Source organism: Micropterus dolomieu, linkage group LG20 (assembly GCF_021292245.1).
Source record: "Micropterus dolomieu isolate WLL.071019.BEF.003 ecotype Adirondacks linkage group LG20, ASM2129224v1, whole genome shotgun sequence".
NCBI classification, from domain to species: domain Eukaryota; kingdom Metazoa; phylum Chordata; class Actinopteri; order Centrarchiformes; family Centrarchidae; genus Micropterus; species Micropterus dolomieu.
The window spans coordinates 2,875,702-2,897,866 of record NC_060169.1 but is presented as its reverse complement, the minus strand read 5'-3'; the positions used below and the strand labels follow the sequence as shown (position 1 = coordinate 2,897,866).

Sequence of the window (22,165 nt, the reverse complement as noted above, 5' to 3'; positions counted from 1 at the left end):
AATTGCTTTGGCTCGGATCTAAAACTGACAGATCTGTTCAAACCAAATTGTTTGTTTTATTATTGGAAATTGTTGAATTGTATTCTTTTAATTTACAACCACACAGACAATTTTTACTGTTCTTTTCAGCTGACTCGAGACTGTTACATAAGTAACTGGAAGTGTACCTATTAAACGCTGTCTCTATTTTCCTTATAGTTAGTAAATAGTGTTACCATGAATTAGAGGATAAAGTAAAATACATCATATAAAGGTTTATGACTGGTGCGCTTTATTAAGATGAACTGATAACTTAAGATATAGACACAATTGTACAATTTATCAATCTGTACAAAACATAAAACCATTCATTTTGACCCCCCTCTCACATTTAACCCTCCAAATTCATTGAAATGACATCATTTCACTCTTACACGTTTACACTGGAATTACAGTCAGTTATAGAATTCAATATAGTAAAAAAAAAAAAAAAATCAAAAGAAATTTCTTAATAAAAAAAAAAAAAAATACAGAACAATGATAGAGGTACATGAAACAGGATCAGAAATCATATATTCAGAAAAGAAAAAACATCACTTTGTCCACAGATTGCCAGCTAGTGAGTGTGGAGAGGTTCGGCTGGCGGCGCCGTCTGTTCGAACAAAAACGCCATTGGCACTGCCAGCCAAGCTCACTCACTCCAGAGCTACCAATCTACCCTCTGCCTCTAAACACACACACACGCGCACACACACTAAGTTTAGGCATTGTATATGTCTGCTAACACCATCACACACTGACACGGCTATAACCTGGAAATTCAACAGGACACACACTCGAAAGTTTCAGCAAGTAGATTGTTAGCGAGGCATCTGTCAGTTTACAGACTGGACTGGTCACAACAATTAGCTTGTTAAGCATGTCATCCTAGCTAGCCAAGCCTTACCCTCAGCAGATTTCATGGACAGTAATGACAATGTTAGCTACATAAGGCGATACGACACGGAGGTGCAGTCGTACAGAAAGCCATGCATTGTGTTGAAGTCAGAGGCAGCTCGGTGTACGTAGGCTTTACGTGACGGGGACAACACAGCTGTCTGTCTCCTTTAAGGACAGACAAAGCAAGGTTATTGGTTAAGGAGGAGGCGGCGGGTGCGATGGTGAGTTGTTAGCAGGTGAATGAGGTGTTTTCGGACAGGTATGCATGGTGAAGGAGGCACTGTGACCAGAAGTTAGCAAGAATGTGGCTGAATCCCTCAAGTTTTTCCTTGATTTCTTGTGTTTGAACCTGAACAGAGGAGAAACTTTTCTGTCCACTGGAGTACTGAAGACTTAAGGAAAGACTTTCGAGACTCAGCCTATGTTCTGCAGTGCTGAACATTACATTTTGGTTCTTGAAACGTGGCACCGCCTTAAAAACGGTTCCTCCAATCTGACAAAAGAGGTCCAGATTCTCAATGTGCAGTAAAAATCTAATCCTAGACAAGAAAGCATGTTTACTAGATTAACTATTAAGGTTCAGTGCAACAGTTTGACACTCATGAAATCCAACCTAGTGGGTGAAAGACACTTTCCATTCACTTACTTTCTCAGTGCGTCCTAACTACAGTTCTGTGGTTACATGCGATGCATAACTTGCTAGACGACAGGAGAGTTTAGAGTTTAATATTAGAGTATCATAAGAATGTAATACGAGAATACTACTGCAGTTACTCATACTTTTGCTGTTTTTTCTTTTTTTTTTAATTTCTTAATTCTCTATAGAGGTGCACTAAAAAAACAAAAATCCAAACAGCCGTGTGCTAGTTTCTGCATAGTTGTAGTCAAATACGTCAAAAAATTAATGCATACATTTCTCCTAATGTTGGAGCAGGAAAGCCCAATGCACTAATGTGTATTCAGTCAGAAAATCCTTCTCAGTATAAGCATGACTTTCTCTATATGAGAGTTAAAGTGGGACAACATAAAAATCCAAATGTACAGGAGTTGTGTTTAGCTTTCACGGCGACCGCCTAAAATTACACACCCTCAAGGCAATGATAGTGTTCCATATGTAGTCCAGGTTGAGTCTCTCACCTGATAAAACATGCAGCACAGCAGAGTGCCATCTTTTAAAGACATGCAAAGCTGGTCCGATCCCGCCACCTGCTGTAAACAAACGGTGACAACAGCGCCCGCGAGGCTGCGCGCTACATGCAAGCTCACCCCCGGCCTTTCCGCTGCGCAAACTGAAGCAAAAGTTTCTACGTTTCACTAGCGTCATATTAACAGCAATCAAATGGCATGACACTACCAGAGCACACGTCTACACTGTGCTCGATACATCCACATGGTTTCCAAAACAGTACATTGCACTAAAGGGGGGGGGGGTCTAAAATGACAGAGGAGAAGCTTGTATATAGGAATACACTTCAGAGCAACTTTGATGTGCTTTAAATTCATATATACCTAGTAGTAGATATGATACAACACACGGATCATAAAAACTTGTGGAGAAATCAACAGGAGCACAAAGGATGAAGAAAAGAGAAGAAAACATTCATATTAAGACATTTGTGACATGTCAGCGCATCTACAGTAATGAAATCTAAAGTGATATGAAATGCCTGCTGCCTGCTGTCCTGCAGTAGCCTAACGACACAGGGGCTCTGCTTTGGGGGGGCCACCTCACGCAGTGACTTCTTAAACTGGGATATATTTACCTGGGGCAGGGGAGGGGTGGGGTTGGGCGGGGGAGGCAGGTACAGATAGGTGCAGAGTTCGGGTCACAGCCTAGAATCTGTGGCTCGTCCCTCCCGCACCACACAGTACACCGAGGCAGTCTATTTTCTGAGGGCGGGGTTTGAGGAGTTGTGAGCTGGGAAGGGGGGGGTGGGGGAGGGAGGGAGACGAGGACTGTGGAGAGAGGGGGAGGAGGGGTAGCAGCAGATCCACAGCTGGGCTAGATGTTCTGACAGCACTGCATCTTTGGTTTGTTCTCAGTGGGCTGCACTTGGATGTTGACCACGTTGTTACTGGGGGACATGTCGCTCTCCTGGCGCTCGGACATCTGCTTCTGGGAGACGATACGGTAGATCTCTGATGGGAGGAGCAGAGCGAGGGGAGGACATTAACAGCGTCACTTAGAGTTACAACCTTCTTATTTCAAAAACAATTTAAAATGTCAAATTTCCTTCATCACCAAGAACACACACACTGTACTGTACACACTGTTTATTCTGACTCAGTCCCACCTACAACATCCTGCTGCACCAAATAATCACTACAGCTCCACATGTGGATTCATCCACTGCTCAAACAATCCCCAACAAATGCACCATTTCCTCCTGTTTTTGTTAAAAAAAAAAAACAAGCTGTTTTACGAAATTACCGAGGCCTTAAAGGTGCCGCAGAATACTCATTTTCCGGTTCGTACTTGTATTTAGGGTTTCTACTAGAAAATTACTTTCTCATACTCTTTTTACCCTCTGTCTGAACCAAGCGGGAAGCTTCCGGTCTGAGACATGAATCCAACGCAGAAGTCCCTGAAACCTGCATTCTCTTGAACGGCCAGCAGGGGGCGACTCTTCTGGTTGCAATAAGAGGCCCAGCTCCATTAGAAATAACGGTAAAATGTTTCTACTTCTCAGCTGATTTATTCCCTCAGTAAACACTTTCCTGATGAGTTTATGGTCTCAGTCGCTAGTTTCAAGCCTTCTATAATACAACATGAAGTTCATTTAGTAAATTATGGTCCCATTTAGAGGAAAATGGACCATAAAGCAGAGTGTGTTTCAGGGCGGGATTGACTAGAGTGACTCGTTCCCACGGTACTGTGTAAATTCAACCAGCGGCGTTGAAAAAGCGAAATGCGAGTCGGCTGTTCACTTTTCTGGTGAGTACATTTAGTTTTAAGCCTGTTTTTTGTCAGCCCTGTTAAAATGACAGTTAAAGTGAATTACAGATGCACCTAGCTAAACAAGCTAGCTAGCTCCGCACACGACCGTTAGCTCCACCGTCTGATTTGATTCTTGATGAAATGATTCTGTATTAGGTTATATTGTCTGCTAAGTAGTAGAAGGGAGTTAAAAAACTCAATTTCACTCTATAACTTGTTATATTGTGACAATAAACCTACCTAACATAGTGACTTATAGATCATATGTTTAATATTTGTATTAACAAGCAGCTTTGAATCCGCTAAAGCGGGCAACCCCCGCCGGGTTTAAGAGGTTTTATACATCCAAAGAACTGAGGCCAGTAAAGGATGTAGGCAGCTATTTGGGACTCTGATATTAATTGAAGTTTTACGGTACTTTAGCCGCTAACTTCTGCCAACAGCAGCTGCTGATAGCTACTCAGTTAGCCGTGCAGCTAGCAGTCCTATTGCTGATTCTGCCCGGACAGGAAGCTTGGTGTTCTGGGGTGTGTAATGTTTGTGTCACACACACACACACAACACGATGGCCAAATGCGATTGTGACATTCGTATTCAGACTGTCCGAACATCAGCGGCTGCTTTTCGGAGCGTCATCTGTAGAGGACAGAGACAACGGGCAGAGCGGTGGGATAGGCCTTCAGGAAATGTGTCTGTTACTTGATTCCAGCGATCGTTGTACTTTGCGATGAAAGATGTTAACATAGCCCTAATCGATCCGAACATCAATCGGAATTCAAGCATTTTAAAAGTTGTTTGCTGTTCATCTTCCTGACAGACATATTTCTAACAACTTGGCATCATGATGTAGTCGTTATGGCATCAGTTTGATCCGTTTATTGCAAATAAATCACAGCAGAATGTTCATACAGCTGTAGTAATAGTGTGTGAACGCTCGTGCAAGTAGTCCAGTGGTAGGAAAAGGGATCCAGTGGTCAAACTCACACGATGGGAATTTTAAAATTTGCGTTGTGTGTGTGTGTGAAACCGGCATCAGCGTTTCCACCTGTAACATTAGTACAGAAGCTCTGGACTGCTGGTTCGGAGCCAGCAAATTGGTGGCAATTTTGTTATCTATCAATCAATGTCCTTATATGTTTAAACTAAAGGAAGGCGCCGTGTTTACTATCTCGCTCTGTTACAGGACAGACAGACATGGCTTTCATACAGATAGTGTACAGACACCAGCAGAACCAAAATACACAAAACAACAAAACACTTTCAGTTGTTCATCTCACTCGTGATAACAAAAGGTTTGCCCCTCCTACAAGATAAGCTATTCAGACAGTCATTGTGTGATGAAGCTAACCCAGTGCAGTGGCGTGGCTCTGTCTCTGTTTGTATATCTGCCCAGCAACAGAAGTTCGCTCTACACCTGACTTCCCCTCTCACTTTAATCACCCTCATAAAAAAAGGACAGCTCTGAGCTCTGATAATAAAAACACCTGCGACAAGAACTAAACTCTCCCTTCCTCAATAAATGGTAATTCTGTGGGGTGTGAGAGGGAGTGCTGACTTCTGTAAATGAGCTCCTTTCTCTCTGTAATGACTGTGGGAGGATGAATGTGGACATGACTATGTGATGGTGCAAGCATGTTAAGATACAAACCTGTCAGAATGGTCTGGAAGGCCGTCTCGACGTTGGTGGAGTCCAGAGCTGACGTCTCCAGGAAAGATAAACCATTCTTCTCTGCAGGGCGAAGTTGAGCAACAGGTCACGTCAAACATGTTTCAGACATTCCACAGATAACAGAAATGTGTGATTGTGGAACTACCAACATCATTTGTTCACTGCGTTACACAATAACTGAAAAATTATCATTTCAATACACCAATCAGAATCATTAGAACATGGATGATTGATACACAGCATAATATAATTTACAAATCACCAGGGCTGTGCACGGAAAGTCGAGTCTCGAGTTTAGGCAGAATATTAGACTTTCTGGGGGCAGGGGTGCTTCACCCAACATACTTACTGGTATTTTTGATATTTTTAGTTTTTTGTAAATACTACTACTTACAACATTATTACGAGGGGTCGGAATCTCTTGGCACGTCATCGATTCGAATACGATTCAGAGGGCTGCGATGCGATTTATAAAACAATTATCGATGCATCTTGATGCATAATTTTTTCTCTCTACACAGGATCGCTGGATAATTACTAAGCATTTAATTTGCATATTAAAAACCAAAAGAAGCATTAGCTTAAAAGGACTAGTTTGCATCCCTAATACATTTCATTAAGCTCAGCTCCATGGTCCCTCATTTCTTTAGCAGCCAGCTGTGAGACTCCTCTGAAAACTGAAATATAATTATCTGGTGTACAGGACAGAGCTGTACACCAGATAAGTCTGAGCTTGTACCTGATGTTCTCAACCCTTGACAAGTACGTAAGTTAGAACTAATGACATACAGCTGAACTAATTAATATTACTTTGTTACTAAATTCGCTAACGTTACATAACGGACAAAAAAACATGCTGTACAGAGAAGATGTCAGCTAGCGCTAAACGCCTTCACTTTGACTTTTATTAACGGACACACTGTGAGCTACACTGCACGTTCAGACAGAAACCTACTGCTAATATTTTTCGCCACTAACTTTCAGCGTCCTGTTCTGCCGCTCGCTCTCTCTCATTCCCTCGGCCTCACACACAGGAGCGTTAAGAGTTAAAATCATTACTTGCACATTGATATAAATGATCGTGTGACATTTTAGTAGTAGCGGTGGTGTGCTGAATACAGGGGGAACACTGGTCTCTCTGTTATGTGCACGCCACAGACGGTCCGGGCGACGCACTTCTGCAAGTTCCGCCTTTTTTGCTTTCCGTCAACATTACATTTATTCATTTAGCTGACGCTTTCATCCAGAGCGACTTACAATTGCTATATATGTCAAAGGGGTTGCTCCAGAGGAGTGTCTTGCTCAGGAACACATTAGATGTATCACAGTGGGGACTTGAACCCGGGTCTTATCCACTGTACCATCACCACCCCACACCAATAACATTACGTTATCGATTAACATTTAAATAATTGATTTTTTTGACATTTGGTAATCGAGTCAAAATCTTCCACGTCCGCATCGTGATGCATCTAAGAATAGATTTTTTTTTTTTTTTCTCTCCCACCCCTAACTATTACTGATGCATTTTCTTCATCACACCTGTTCACTGCCTCCGCCCAGTTCCAGTGCAGCCCAGCGAGCAGCCTACATGTCAAGCCTCATTTGTTATCCGTAAGACTCTCTTTTCTCAATCTGTTTTGTTTAAACGGCTGAAATAAAAAAAGAAATAATAATAAAGTGTGCGCCCCGTCATAGTTCATTTCTAAAATCCTATCGCAGAGCACGTCTCCTTCCTTACTTAACAAAATCCCCAGCTGTAATCATTTCATACAACAGATCTAAAATTGCACAAACTGGTCTCTCTTTGTGAAGTCTTATCTGATTTGCTGCTGCTGCTGATCTTGGCCAGGAAATAGTTTTTAATAACTGAACATTATGGTCTTACCAGCAAAAGCCCGCGCCTCGTCTGTGGGAACAGCCCGGAGGTGACGCAGGTCGCTCTTGTTGCCCACCAGCATGATGACGATGTTGCTGTCAGCGTGATCTCTCAGCTCCTTCAGCCAGCGCTCCACATTCTCATAAGTTAGATGCTTGGCAATGTCATAGACCAGGAGGGCCCCCACCGCTCCACGGTAGTACCTGCAGCAGAGCGCCGCGCACGGCGAAGACTCATCAGTCATCACCACACAATTATCATCAGGGCCAAATTACTGGAATACTGCTGGGGATTTGGTAGGAGCACTTTGGTAACCTGATTTCAGCCTCTGACAGTTGTGACACGTCAGCGTGTTGTGTTAGTCCAGCTGGATATATGGGCTGTTTCAGCTGATTGGCTGGTTATTTTAGTGTAAAATTGCAGGAAATGAGAGATGAAATGCTAGAACTTGGACGTCGTGCGTGCCTTGACATCCCTACCACCTTTATGTTTTGTCTACCGTAAAGGATTAGCGGGGATTCGTAATCTGTACATTGTAAAAATAATCATTTGAGCAACAAACAGCATCACTAAGAGGCTGACTGCCGATCAAGATGTGTCTTATTCTACTAACAAACATCGCACGCTGAGATTTTCTCTTCATTGTGTTTTATTGACTCTGTTTATGTCCTACTCACCAATCAGAGCGGGCACAGGGCGTGCACATTTAACAACATCAAACAAACAAAACTGGAGGAAGACGTGGGATAGTGGCGTCAGGTGAACAGATGGTCACGGTTTTGTCCGGTATCAACTCACACTGAAGTGTTTCAGCAGCGGAGAGTTTAGCTGCCCTGCGTTGTTGACGTGTTGTTAATTTGTCATTTTGTGTGCTTCAACTACAGATAACGGCTCTCTGGGAGCCCGTTTCGTTCCGCTCTGTGCAGGCTATATATCTCACATGGAGAATTTCAGAATAAGAGCGTTTGCCTGCCTGAAATTGCAGACTTGTTCAGATTTTGTTAATTTGTTCAGTTGCCCTTGATTTTTGTGCTTCTATCATGATAAGGTCGGCTACGTAGTTAAATTGTTTCTTTTTTGTCTGTTTTTTAACTGTGTTTATTGTTGATATACGATCGGGAGTCTGCACAGGGTGTTTTATTTTGAAATTCAACTGGATTCTCTATGCCGTTCTGTGTCTGACTTCCTGCCCGGTTCATTTGCTCTGTGCAGCTTCAGTCAAAAATAGACTGGCAGTGAATAGTGAACTCTAGCTAAACTTTTTAAAAAATCGAATCGCAACATCCGGCAGAAAAATCGAAGTTAAAGAAAAATCTTTCAGCCGTATTACAAAGCTGTCTGCTCATTTTGCTTAATTGAATTCGCTAACTAACACAGATCATACTTTATAGGACAGCTTTTTTAACTTATTCCAGAATTATTACTAACGTGTGTTCTGGCTGGCGTGTTCGTACAGCACGTCCTAAACCCCGCTGACCTCCTCCTCGTATACTCACGCTGATGTGATGGCACGGTAGCGCTCCTGGCCAGCTGTATCCCAGATCTGGGCCTTCACCGTCTTGCCGTCCACCTGGATGCTGCGCGTGGCAAACTCTACTCCGATGGTGCTTTTACTCTCCAGGTTGAACTCATTGCGGGTGAAACGGGACAGCAGGTTACTCTTTCCCACACCTGAGTCACCAATAAGGACCACTGTAACACAGAAAGGAGAAAACACATTTTAATACAGCAGAAAACTTCCCGTGTAAACGTTGCTCAAGTTACATTCATACAAATCACATCTCATCTCACTTCATGATGAGGTATATTGGTATATTGGTGCTTAACGGTACATATAAACATACATATAGAAATGTAAAAATACAAAAAGTAAAGAGTATGTATAAGTATAAAAAAAATATGCAATAAATATACAGGATATTTGACAGGGAATGTGCAAAATTTCTCAATCTGAGCAATGTGTACAGTTCAGTTGTGCGTTAATCAAGTAATTTTCAAGCTAAACTTTCAAACACTCTTTGGCTTCTGGTTCTCATTTGTGAGGATTTGAGGGATGGATAACTCCATGTTTGTTTTGGTCGGATAAAACAACTTATTTGAAGGCGCCACATTGGGCTTCATATTTTTCAACATTTTATTTACTACATTTTTACTCGTTTAACTGAGACAATAATGATTAGCAACAGTGTTAGTGTCATGTGCCATTACAAGGTAATGCAATATTACTTAATCACCGTTATGTGCAATATTGGCACTGATGCATAACACATACATGTTTATGTAGTTTTTATACTTTGTCTTTCTTTATACTTAAACTTTTTATTTTATTAAATTTGATCAATTTCACTGTAATTCAATAATAAGGACGTAATAATACAATCTGTATTATTGCGTCCTTACTGCTGTGTTTATTGCCCTTGTAGCTGGTAAAATATCATTACTCTGTATATAATGACAAGACTTTGAACCTGTTTGGTATCTTTTTAGTTACTAATAGGGCTGGACAATAAAACAATAATTATCGCAATATAATTTTTTTTCAATAACAATATAACAAATGTTCAATAAATTTTTGATTTTATTCACTTGAATCATACACGAATTAGGACTTAATGTTTTTATTAAGAAGTTTATTTTGTTGAGGAAAAAGGACTGGGGGGAAAAAAAGCTTTTACTTAATTTTACTCGCGCATATTTGTTGATAAGAATTTTATCCTAATTGTTTTGAATGTTCTGCCTCAGATTTGTGAAGTGATCCACTGTTTGGCATCAAGTGTTGACCCATAAAAACGAGTTCAAACCACAATTAACCATCAGGTTTCTTCAATTTTCACTCAGGAGCAAAACTCAGCCTTTAAACTCAAAAGAAATAACAATTTGATACTTATTGTGATATTATCGAAAGGTATAAATCTTTTTATCGTGATAACATTTTTGGCCGTATCATCCAGCCCTACTTATTAACTTCCATCCATACACCCATCTACTGTATACTGGCTTTCCTATGTGCACCCTTGTGAGGTCGTCACGTTATCACAGGGCTGACATGTTCATCTTTAAGTGTGTTATGTGTATTGAATATTAGAGAATCAAATTGAATCTCTTACACCTACGGGAATTTGAAAAGTATGTAGCACTAAAGTAGACATAAAACACAACCACTGCCAGAGTGATCGTACACAAAAAGTAAAATTTGGCCAGTAAGTGGACAGTAAGTACATTTACTCAAGTACTGTTCTTAAGTACAAGTTAGAGGCATTTGTACTTTACTTGAGTATATTCTTTTCATGCCACTTTCTACTTATAATCCACTACATCTCAGATTTTAATTTTTACTTCACTACATTTATCTGAGAGCTTCAGTTACTTTACAAAGTACTTTTTTTTTTTTTTTAATACACGCAAACACATATAAACACTAAAAAAATGTTTTGTTTTAATTTAAATTATCCAACAGTTTTCAGCTGACAGGATTATAAGATTGACATTAAAATGACATTTTTCATGGTTTCCAGCTTCACAAATGTGAAGATTTGCTGCTTTTCCTTTTAATTATTGTTATTTATTCGCGATCATTTTGAGCTTTATACCATTGGTTAGACAAAGCAAAGCATTGAGATGGTGTCACTTTGGGCTCTGAGTAATTGAGACGGCATTTCTCGCTGTTCTCAGAATTTAGACAATCGATTAATGGAGAAAATAATCAGCAGATTGATCCATAATGAAAATCATCATTAGTTGCAGTCTGATACAAAATGGTTATAAATGAGCTGCGCCTCAACAGCTACAGCAGTAAAATCATACTTTTACATGAGTAATAATAATCTAGTAGTGACTTTTACTTTTAATACTTAACGTTAAGTACATGATCCTGATTATACGTACATACTTTTACTTTAATAATAATAATCTAGTAGTAGTAATAGTAACAGTCACATGACTTTTACTTTTAATACTTAACGTTAAGTACATGATCCTGATTATACGTACATACTTTTACTTTAATAATAATAATCTAGTAGTAGTAATAGTAACAGTCACATGACTTTTACTTTTAATACTTAACGTTAAGTACATGATCCTGATTATACGTACATACTTTTACTTTAATAATAATCATCTAGTAGTAGTAATAGTAGTAACAGTCACATGACTTTTAATACTTATCGTTAAGTACATGTTCCTTATTCTACGTACATACTTTTACTTTAGTAATATTTAGCGAGGGTATCTGTGCTTTTACTCAAGCATAGGATTTGTGTACCTCATCCGCCACTGAATTTGACACATAAACATGTAGGAGTTGAGAATTGTTAATGTATTAAAATGTAAAGCCTTGATTTACTAGCTAACATTAATTATTTCACTGACATCTTAACAATAATTACGTTAATCCGCAACCCCAAAACTCTACACCTGACACAGACATTTACTCAAAATGAAGATAACGTTACTATAGAAACCACTTTGTTTACTTTTTTGCATTTTTAACCGACCTTATTGTTTGCTTTAGCGCAGCTAATAATTGCTAGCTCACACACGAGCTATTAGTTTTGGCTGCACGATTCACTGTAAAACGAGTGACTGAACGTGTTCCCTGCATGCGTTAGAATATTATTATTTATTATTATTATTATTATTATCCCGTTCGCCCGGCTGGTTGGATCATTTGAAGGTAATGTGATAACTGTTAGGTGTGTCCGACGTGAGGCTGGTCCGCGCCCACCGACTGAAAGCTATCATCAGCTAACTGCTAACGTTAGCCCGACGCTCAAGACGCCCTGTCGCGGCGTATCGATAAACCTCCGCGACGTGACGAGTTAATAACTAGTTTTACTTCTCCTGGTTTTAGCAAAAGGTCGCTCTCTGTCATGGGTATTGATCAAAGTTGCTGACATTTCCCCAGAAAGCTCGCAGAGAAGCAGTGAGAGCACAAAGGTTGGCTCCGTTAGCATTTAGCCTGACAGTTGATCAGCTGGCCTGTTTAGCCTGACAGGACTGCAACAATGAGAAAAAGCTTTCTTTTACCTTTGAACAAATAATCGTATTCGTCATCTCTAGTGCCCATCGTCTTATTGAGAAATTGTTAGTCCAAGACTTAATTGATTCAATGAAAGAAAGGCGATCTACTGGGGTTTTTTTAAGTCTTCCAACGGGATTCTGTTTGGAAGCCGTACTTCCGTAATTTCTTCTTCTTCTTCTTCTGCTCAGCTGAAGGGCAGCGCACAGTGAGAACTCCGACTTCTACTGGTCAGGAGACGCAACTGCACATCACACTTTTAATACAATGCGAAGGAGAGAAAACCTTTTGATCAGAATCGGCTTTATTTGCCAGGTATGTGTACACATACGAGGAATTTCACTCAGGATTGTTCATTGCTCACGATGTGCTTACTCATACAATAATACAATAACACAATCAGACACAGGTTACAGTATAGACAACACATATATATACACACTATAAATAAAAACAATATAGACAGGTTGAGACAATAGGTCAGTGAGCAGAGTGCAAAGGATGCAGGAGTGAATTATTATGTACATGTCGGCGGTGGATGAGATATACAGGTGCACATACATGCGTACACAGTGTGATGGAGCACAGTGCAAAGGATGCTGGAATAAATAAGTATTATGTGCAGGTGTTCTGTACATGAGGTAGGTGGATTTGGTATACAGTCTATACAGTTTGAACAGCTCTGAATAAGAGTGATGAATAAATAATAAGTGGAAACCAGTAAACAGGTGGCTGATTAGAGGCAGAGTTACTGGGTTATTGCACAGGAGTTGTTCCTGACACTGTGAGTCAGAAATCAGCTGTTCATCAGAGTGACGGCTTGTGGGAAGAAACTGTTGCTGAGTCTGTTGGTTTTGGCGTACGGTGCTCTGTAGCGCCTACCAGAGGGGAGAAGCTGGAACTGGTTGTGTCCGGGTCCTGAAAGTCCTGAATGGAGGGCAGGTTGGCACCGATGATCTTTTCTGCAGTCCTGACTGTCCGTTGTAGTCTGCTCCTGTCCTTTTTGGTGGCAGATCCAAACCAGACAGTGATGGAGGTGCAGAGGACAGACTGGATGATGGCTGTGTAGGAGTAGATCAGCAGCTCCTTGGGTAGGTTGAGCTTCCTGAGCTGGAGCAGGAAGTACATCCTCTGCTGGGCCTTCTGGATGATGGTGTCAGTGTTGGGCTCCCACTTCAGGTCCTGGGATATAGTGGATCCCAGAAACCTGAAGGATTCCACAGCAGACACAGGGCTGTTGAGTATAGTGATGGGGGGCAGAGTGGGGGGGCTCCTCCTGAAATCCACGGTCATCTTCACAGTTTTGAGCGTGTTAAGCTCCACGTTGTTCTGACCGCTGAGATGAGGCCGATGACCATAGTGTCGTCAGCAAACAGTGTTTCTTCCAAAATGTAATACATTAGAGATCACTAGTTACTAGTCATTTAAGAATGATTAGTTATATTACAATATTACTTTAATTGAATTGTAATGCTTTACACTACTTTTACGTTACTTTCACTGCTATTTAATGGCTGCATTATTCAGATAGTGAGATGTGCTGCATATGTGGGTTCTAGTGATGTGCAGATCAGTTATATCCACGGATCGGGTGGGTCTTTGTCATAATAATGAATATTCTGATTAATAGCAAGTGGGTTGCAGATGGGTGAAATAGGATGCTGTGCTAATTTACGCACAAGGTACAGCAGCAAAACTTAATTCATTGATTATTTAAATCTCCCGACACTCCCACAGGATCGGTCTGCATGACGGCAGCCTTTCTGATCACGAAAGGAAATCGATAAAGAAAACACATACAGAATTCTATTTACGCGTGATGATAAAGACACAGAAAATAGAAATGCATGACAAAAAAAAAGGCATATTGTCAATACTTTAGAGCCCCCCTTAAATTTCACAATCATGTTTTCAGGGTAGTTACCCTCTTATTAAAAAGGAGCCGAGCTCCCTCTGGCTCCCTGCCTACAATCTCAACCATCGAATTCCAGCAACAGGAAATAATACTCTTTTACTCACAGATTTTTTTTTTCTGGTGCCGAAATGTTTCACAGTGTTGGTGAATTTAAAAAAATACACCACTTAATTTCGTGTTGTAGGCTACAGGGTATAATATTACCGAAAATGTATTAGTAGCCTAATGCGTTATATTACTGTATCCAGCAAAAAGTAATAGCCTACAGTACTGTAATTGCATTACTTTTGTAATGTGTTACTCCCAACACTGGCTATTATATATACATATTCATATATTTTTTTCTCAAACATATCAAATATGCTTCTTTAAAGGGTTCACACATTTGTACATATGTTTTATTGTCATGTTATCTCTAGTTTAACAGGTAATATAATTCCCTTCCATTCAGAGAGAATAAAAAGGCAACTTTATAAATCTCAAAATCTTTTTTTTTTTTTACACACATTATACACATGCATGAACATATGGGGAGAGGTCAGAGCGAGGGGACTGCCATCAAGTCGGGGGCCCTGAGCAGTTAGGGTTTCAGGGCCTTGCTCAAGGGCACCGTCGGCAGTAAGAAGGAGCAGAACTGAATGACTCCAGCAAGCAGTCCACACTCCAAATGTGCCGGACTTGAACAGGCCAATCCCTCACTTACTGAGCTACTGCCTCCCCACGTGGTCACGTCACTTCTCTTCCTGAAAGTATTAAATATTAATAACAATAAACATGTTCATAAAGTGCTTTTGAAACATTTGAAGCACACAGACGCAAGAAAGTGGTGTTTCCAAACTGGTAAATGTAATTCATAAGTAGGAGATCTGGTATTTTAAGCCATCCACCGAGAGGAGTCTGGCATGTGCAACGCAGTCAAGGCTGCCTAGACTGAGAAAAAACTGATCTTTGTGGTGACAAGAAGGTTACAACAGGAAAAGAAGCCTTTTGGAAGGAGGAGACAAGGCTCGAGGAAAGGCCTTTGAGCTCGGCGGGAGGTGACAGAGATGGAGTTCAACATGGAAAAAGAAGTCATCGTGAAGGAGAGGGAGTTCAAAAAGGAGCTAGAAGGCATTTCAGAACATCATCATGAGGAGGGATGCTTTGGGCAGGATCAGGCCTCATTAGGACGACTCAGGAAAAGAGAAGATGGGGACAGAGGAGGAGGTGAGGTGTTCAATCCACACAGAGGAAATGAGGAGAAAATAGAAGCTGGGAAGATTCAACAGGTCCGACTGTGAAGAGCTGCTGTCACACTGTGGTCTGTCTGCTGTGTCTCAGTCTGTTTTTCTCTCTTATTCTGAAATTGTCTGTGTCTGGTGTTGCATCTGGTTTTGTTTCCTGTTCTCCTGATTGTTCCTAATGTGTTGCACCTGGTGTTCCTCCCTCCCCGCTCATTTGTGTCAGTAGAGTCCTCATTTCGGTTCTGGGTCATTGCCTTGGCGTGTGTTGTTTGTCGCGTGTTTCCATGTCCTGCTTGTCCGCCTGCAACTCTGCCAGTTTGTTCTCAGCCTCTGTTTGAACTTATAATCATCACCTCCTGGATCCTGTTTTACTTGCCTGGTTTTTGAGCGGGATTGTCACATTTAAATTCTGGACTTCCACCAGGAGTTGTGCTCTTTTTTTTAAAAAAATGAATAACTGAACTCATCCTGCCAGTTCTGGTGTCTGAGCTCAGGACAAACTCTGACAACTGCAGCAAGTCTGAAATGAGTTTGGACCTCAGGCATATTAAAAGAGAGTACTTCACCAATTTAGCATTGCACACTGACGGACTCACGATGGACAATTAGGGGGGGAAATGGATCAAAATCGACGCAGCACAACCAGATTTATTTATTCAACAGCTTCTTCTTCCTTGTCAAAACCTGACTAATTCATTACCACAATGCAACCCCACTGCAGAGAGTTCAGTCGGAGATTCACGTGTGTGATGCTCGTAGTGGGCAGTGGGATTCTTTTCATTTTCAAGTTTGTAGTCTTCAGCCCCAGCCGACGCTCAAGTGACGTCCCTTGAGGATCAGCAGTTCCCTTTGGGCAACAAAAGGCTTTTCTCACGTATGCAGTGTTTAAATTTCCCCTTTAAATACAGACTTGTTACACACCATACATCAGAAACACCTTTGACAACTGTGGGACAGTGGATTCTCACTTTCTATCACCCGTGGACTCTATGACAGACTCTTTATTCTGTTAAATCCCACCAGCTGCCGGATCAGTTGTGGAAAGGAATTGCTTTTGTTCATTATGGAGGAGACATTACATATGAAAAGCAAGTAACTGAAATGTGCTGACATTGACATCTATTCACTAAGGTAGTCATACATGCATAACAAATGTACATACACTTACATTAACATAGTGACATGAAACACAGAAGAAAATAATGGTGTAAATTAAAAATAAAAGTATAATCAGGAGAACACAACATAAGCACATTGGTGTGGTATACCTGAGCCAAAACATCCAAATTAAATCCGATCGTTGAATTTATTATAATTAACCAAACTCTATTAAAATCCTCCTGTAAGAGTTCATTTCATTTATTTCTTCTTGTGATCAGGACGGAATTTCTTCCATTTAATATTCTGTAAACAGAAAAAAAAAAGACAAGGAAAATTAGCTCCATACATTTGCTGTTAGTAAACTTAGATCATTCTTTCTGACTTACATTTTTCCCCCAGGTGTGTTTGGGCTTCTCTGTCTTCATTTCCTCCAGCGACTCGTAAGTGTTGCCTTGGACAGCGGCGGCCTCCCTGGGGATCTGCTCATAGGTGTCATCAGCCAGCCCGGCACTTGTTGCCCTCTCGGGAACCTCAGCATACATGTCGCCTCCCTGCTGCGCTGAACTCCCTCCGGGCCTCTCAGAGGTCTGGTACAGCGGGTTGGACTTCAACATGTCCACATCCCGTCCCTGTTGTTCGGACCTGGAGCTGCTCCGCCTCAAACTGTCTCTGGGATCGTGGAGGGAGTAGGTGTGACAGTTAACCATCTTCAGTGGAGCGGACGAATATGTGAAGGAGGGAATACTGAGCTGGTTAGAATACTCGTCCTCCTCCGTGTTGTTCAGTCTTGGTAGAGATTTGCTTCTGCTCTCCACCTGTGTCAGCTCAGAGTATGTGAGCCCTGGTCGAGAAGGATCACCCGGGTAGCTTGTGTAAGTGGTATTTAATAAGTCTCCAGACATGAGCTCTGAATCTTTTGGGTCGGTCCAGGTTTCACTTGGATGTGGTGTTGTTTCAGGCAAAGATCCAGTCTGACAGAAGCCCAGAGGCATGCCTCTTTTCGGCACTGGAGGTACACCCTGAAGGACATGACACGAGAACAATGAGAATATGGACGACCAAACAGTTTCTCCACATGGTCCATTAGTAGCTGCTGGTCGTATCACATGATCTTCCTCTGCAGATGATTTTGGTTGATTTGTTGTAGTAAAAGTTGGACTGGCAGAACATTTTTTAGGTAATGCAAATGAAACCAATAACACTCACAACTCACATGGACTCATTAACCATTTATTTACGTATTTATTCAGTTGGGTCCAGTGTTTGTGGTTTCTTTCTTTCTTTTTATTTTTTATTTAACCTTTTATTTAACGACGGGAAAAGACCCATTGAGATAAAATCTCTTTTTCAAGGGCGCCCTGGCCAAGAAAGGGAGCAGGACAGCAAGTCAGACAGTACAAACATAAAACAACGATACAAAATACAATCAACAAATTTACCCTCCTACCTGTATACAAATGCAACAGTCGCAACCCACTATCAAACCAGTACATTCAAACTTCAATGAGCAGTTAAATTACATCAATGTGATGCCAGCTTATTCAAAAATAGTTATATTCATCTTTTAAAAACCTCTGTAATCGATGATTTGAACTTTCCAAGAGACACCAGTACCTCCAGCCGGAGGGTCCTTTGCAAGGAGTTCCAAGTTAACGGTGCACAGCATGAGAAGGCTGCGGTCTTTCCCAACACTGAAGTCACCCTGGGAACTTTTAACAGCAGTAGCCTGCTGGACCGGGTTCGATGACTACTCACCGCAAAGCTGAGGTGACTATTAATAAAAGGTGGTAATATGCAAACGAGTGCCTTATAAATAAAGATACACAAATGTATCTGTCTCCACACAGCTAATGATGACCAATCCACCATATCATATAATCTGCAGTGATGCGCACGCGATTCTGCAGGTGTAATAAAACGCAACGCTGCATGGTATGCAGAATCCAGTTTCTTCTTTTGTGATTCTCTGTTCATGTATGTTCATGGACACAAAACTCAAATTTGCACTCAGTGTTTGACTTGAAGTGAAGCCAAAATATTGATCTGTACATGCTGCCATAGGTGCTTTAGCTCTATGTGGGAACTACAACAAGCCAGACTGTGTTAAACACCAACAGAGTAAATTAATTTGTTGTGAACAGATTGGAATAAGGTCGTGACAAATACGTCGTACATGCACCTAGAGAAAATCCAGTCTATACTAAAAAAACATTCAATGCGTAATCAATCAGTTTCTTTCATACCTGTGTGGGGGACACAGACACCATTCCCATCAGCTTCCTGTTTTGGGATTTTGGTGGCAGTGGATGTGGCGGCACTGGAGGACGGTCATTTTCCTGCTGAATCCTTTGATTATTGTGGTGATCATTTTTCTGGGCCCACAGACTCCTCAGAGCTTGAACGCTCACCGCAGGCTTCCCTTTGCTGTTGTAATTCACCACATCATACAGATCACCTGTGTCTTCCTGCAAATAACAACAAACCTCATCGTCTCTTTTCAAGCTGGCTTCAACAAGTGAGTCACATTAGATCACAGGGTTTAGACCCTATGATCCCAGGATCCTAATGTGTTCTGGTCAACTCTGAAATCCATTTCAAGATATTTTATAAATATTAAAATTATGTTGTTATTGTACACAGCCCCCAAAACCAATAGTTGTCATTTTACATGATTGTGAAGGTGTCTAAAAATCTGTATCTGTGGATAAAATATTACTCAAACTTGACTAAAACTCTTGTTTGGGTTGGATTTGATCCACTAAATGTTTTATTGCTGCATGTTTTCACTTAAGGAAGCATTAAGCTATGACATTTTGGTGATTTAATGACTATTTGAGAAGTTCCCTCAAGTGTAGGCCTATTGAGAGTGCTGGGAAACCCCCATTGACCATGTCATTTTAAAGTTTCCATGAAATCAAAATTGATGTTTAATTGTTTTTATGGCATATGCCTTGCACTATATTTCACCATTACACCAGCATCTGGCCCAACAATGATAAAAAAAAGTTTGAGTTTGTCATTTCCTGGGAAACGATTTAAAAAAAGGTTGATGACTCATCCTGCACTCGGGGGCGTGTATTAATTTAGTGTCCAATGAAAAGCTTTCTCACTTTTTTTGGACTGTACCTGTTTTGTGAAACTGGATCATATTTGATGGAGGAAAATATCCTCTGGTTCTCCCGGGCTGCCCTTCCTCAGTTATCTGTGATTTACGGAGTTTGCTGATGAACAGATATCAGCGCTTGTTGCTAAAGTAACAGCTAACTGCTACTAGCTGCTGTTCGCTAGTTAGCTCGGTTAGCTGTCATATTCGCTGACTCTGCCTGGACTGCGAGCTCGGAGCACTGGGGGAGTATTAGAGTTTAATGTTGCACCTCTGTCTTCTTCTACTTTGTAAAGTCTATGGCCAGGGGCGGGGGACCCAGCAGAGAGTGATGGCGGGTAGTGGCCCGGGAATGGGCGCCAGAACCAGAGCCGGTGTAGGTACCGGATGTGCTCGGGTGGTCAGATCTGCTCGGGGGCCTGCGTCCTGTAATCCCTCTCGTCAAACTGGCCTCTGCCGGTCTCGAAGGATGTGTTTGGTCCCGGCTGCCATGTTCACTCGTCTTCTTCGTGGTACGCATTAAACGTTGTGACGAAATGCACTCTATTGAGCAGTTGGTCCGTTCAGGCTACTGTAGAAACATGGCGGTGCAACATGGCGGGGTCCATGTAAGAGGGCCCGCGATGTATGTAGATAGAAATGGCACATTCTATAAAAGCATAACGGTTCATTAGGTAAGGTCTTTATACACCTCTGAAAACATAGTTGTGGATATTATATTGCATTTTTGTCAATAGATCCTCCTAAATATTACACACTGAGCAAATACAGGGCTGGGGAACCTATTTTCCAGGTACTCATTATGAGTTATATGGAGCTTTAAATAGGACTCTTTGTCATGTTCCCGTTTCTTAGCTTAGTGTGTTAGTATGCTAACATTTCCTAATGAGCACCAAACGCAACGTACAGCCGAGTCAGATGAGTTAGATTTTCATCACAAATTGATTAAAATTCAACATTAGAGTCTGAAACAAAGTTTGGTATCTATCCAAAAGAGTTGTTGAGATATTTCACAAAACCAAAAATCACATGGTGGCGCTAGGGGGGAAAAGTCAGGAGATCCTGAAAATCTTTAGGATACATCGTCTGGGAACTATGCATGTCTGTACAACATTTCTGTACCATGGATCAAGAGTCTTTACTGTAGCTGAATGCCAAGTTAAAGTATTCCACCAAAGAACAAATGTGCTGTTCGGAGTCAAGGACCAGGACAATTGCAAATAAGAGGAGCAAAATCCAAGGCACTCTGAGTCCTGAGTATAATTAATTAATTAATTAATTAAACACTTTTCCTCAAATGTTTACTCCTATTTCACTGGATGGTTTGAAACTTTGTCTTACTGGTGGCGTTACATTGAAAAATCAGAGAACCTCCAAAACCAAGATTCATCCTCTTGGGACCAGGACTGTGAACCAAATTTTATTTGATTTAGATTGAATTAAAGTGGTGGACTGACTGTCATCGCTACCGTGCATAAAAACCATAAAAATCCAGTGAATAAACACACATTTATAGTAAACTTGTAAAATGCATTCACAGTTTTAACAGGTATTCTACACTCACCTAAAGGATCATTAGGAACACCATCCTAATACTGTGTTTGACCCCCTTTCTCCTTCAGAACTGCCTTAATTCTACGTGGCATTGATTCAACAAGGTGCTGAAAGCATTCTTTAGAAATGTTGGCCCATATTGATGGATAGCATCTTGCAGTTGATGGAGATTTGTGGGATGCACATCCAGGGCACGAAGCTCCCGTTCCACCACATCCCAAAGATGCTCTATTGGGTTGAGATCTGGTGACTGTGGGGGCCATTTTAGTATAGTGAACTCATTGTCGTGTTCAAGAAACCAATTTGAAATGATTCGAGCTTTGTGACATGGTGCATTATCCTGCTGGAAGTAGCCATCAGAGGATGGGTACATGGTGGCCATAAAGGGACGGACATGGTCAGAAACAATGCTCAGGTAGGCCGTGGCATTTAAACGATGCCCAATTGGCACTAAGGGGCCTAAAGTGTGCCAAGAAAACATCCCCCACACCATTACACCACCACCACCTGCCTGCACAGTGGTAACAAGGCATGATGGATCCATGTTCTCATTCTGTTTACGCCAAATTCTGACTCTACCATCTGAATGTCTCAACAGAAATCGAGACTCATCAGACCAGGCAACATTTTTCCAGTCTTCAACTGTCCAATTTTGGTGAGCTCTTGCAAATTGTAGCCTCTTTTTCCTATTTGTAGTGGAGATGAGTGGTACCCGGTGGGGTCTTCTGCTGTTGTAGCCCATCCGCCTCAAGGTCGTGCGTGTTGTGGCTTCACAAATGCTTTGCCGCATACCTCGGTTGTAACGAGTGGTTATTTCAGTCAAAGTTGCTCTTCTATCAGCTTGA

The 22,165-nt window shown here is 41.3% G+C and overlaps 3 protein-coding genes across 8 annotated transcripts in view; 1 reads left to right on the top strand and 2 right to left on the bottom strand.

Moving 5' to 3' along the window:
- The window catches only part of dapk2a (death-associated protein kinase 2a), a 39,677-nt gene that overhangs the window by 450 nt on the left and 17,062 nt on the right, over nucleotides 1-22,165 (top strand). Inside the window, exons 1-3 of one of the 6 annotated variants that reach the window (XM_046032219.1) lie at nucleotides 3,558-3,586; nucleotides 3,757-3,853; nucleotides 17,063-19,178. The exons of 1 other annotated variant lie outside the window; for it this stretch is intronic. The gene's annotated coding sequence lies outside the window, so the exon portion shown is untranslated. Of the gene's footprint in view, nucleotides 1-3,557; nucleotides 3,587-3,756; nucleotides 3,854-12,615; nucleotides 12,740-17,062; nucleotides 19,179-21,922; nucleotides 21,976-22,165 lie in introns of those variants that run through there. 4 more of the 6 variants (XM_046032217.1, XM_046032218.1, XM_046032216.1 and 1 more) reach the window with 4 other exon arrangements.
- Nucleotides 249-12,580, bottom strand: LOC123958692 (ras-related protein Rab-11A). The gene is made up of 5 exons (XM_046032225.1): nucleotides 12,433-12,580; nucleotides 8,901-9,096; nucleotides 7,414-7,607; nucleotides 5,505-5,585; nucleotides 249-3,057 (listed from the first exon to the last, which is right to left on the bottom strand). Exons 1-5 carry the CDS (start codon nucleotides 12,470-12,472, stop codon nucleotides 2,921-2,923), a joined length of 648 nt encoding a protein of 215 aa, XP_045888181.1. The 5' UTR covers nucleotides 12,473-12,580; the 3' UTR covers nucleotides 249-2,920.
- Nucleotides 16,245-22,165, bottom strand: part of sh2d7 (SH2 domain containing 7) — an 8,463-nt gene continuing 2,542 nt past the window's right edge. The window contains exons 4-6 of the mRNA XM_046032224.1: nucleotides 18,907-19,128; nucleotides 17,050-17,682; nucleotides 16,245-16,966 (exon numbers count right to left, since the gene is read on the bottom strand). Coding sequence (XP_045888180.1) covers nucleotides 16,922-16,966; nucleotides 17,050-17,682; nucleotides 18,907-19,128 — 900 coding nt within the window. The 3' untranslated portion in view covers nucleotides 16,245-16,921. The remainder of the gene's footprint in view (nucleotides 16,967-17,049; nucleotides 17,683-18,906; nucleotides 19,129-22,165) is intronic.

What these genes read in the sequence shown, in the direction of transcription:
- LOC123958692 (XM_046032225.1), bottom strand. Translation starts at nt 12,472, where the DNA reads ATGGGCACTAGAGATGACGAATACGATTATTTGTTCAAAG. An exon ending in ATACGATTATTTGTTCAAAG is followed by an intron (nt 9,097 to 12,432) that starts GTAAAAGAAAGC and finishes TCTGTGTTACAG; the next exon opens with TGGTCCTTATTGGTGACTCA. An exon ending in CGAGGCGCGGGCTTTTGCTG is followed by an intron (nt 5,586 to 7,413) that starts GTAAGACCATAA and finishes TTCGCCCTGCAG; the next exon opens with AGAAGAATGGTTTATCTTTC.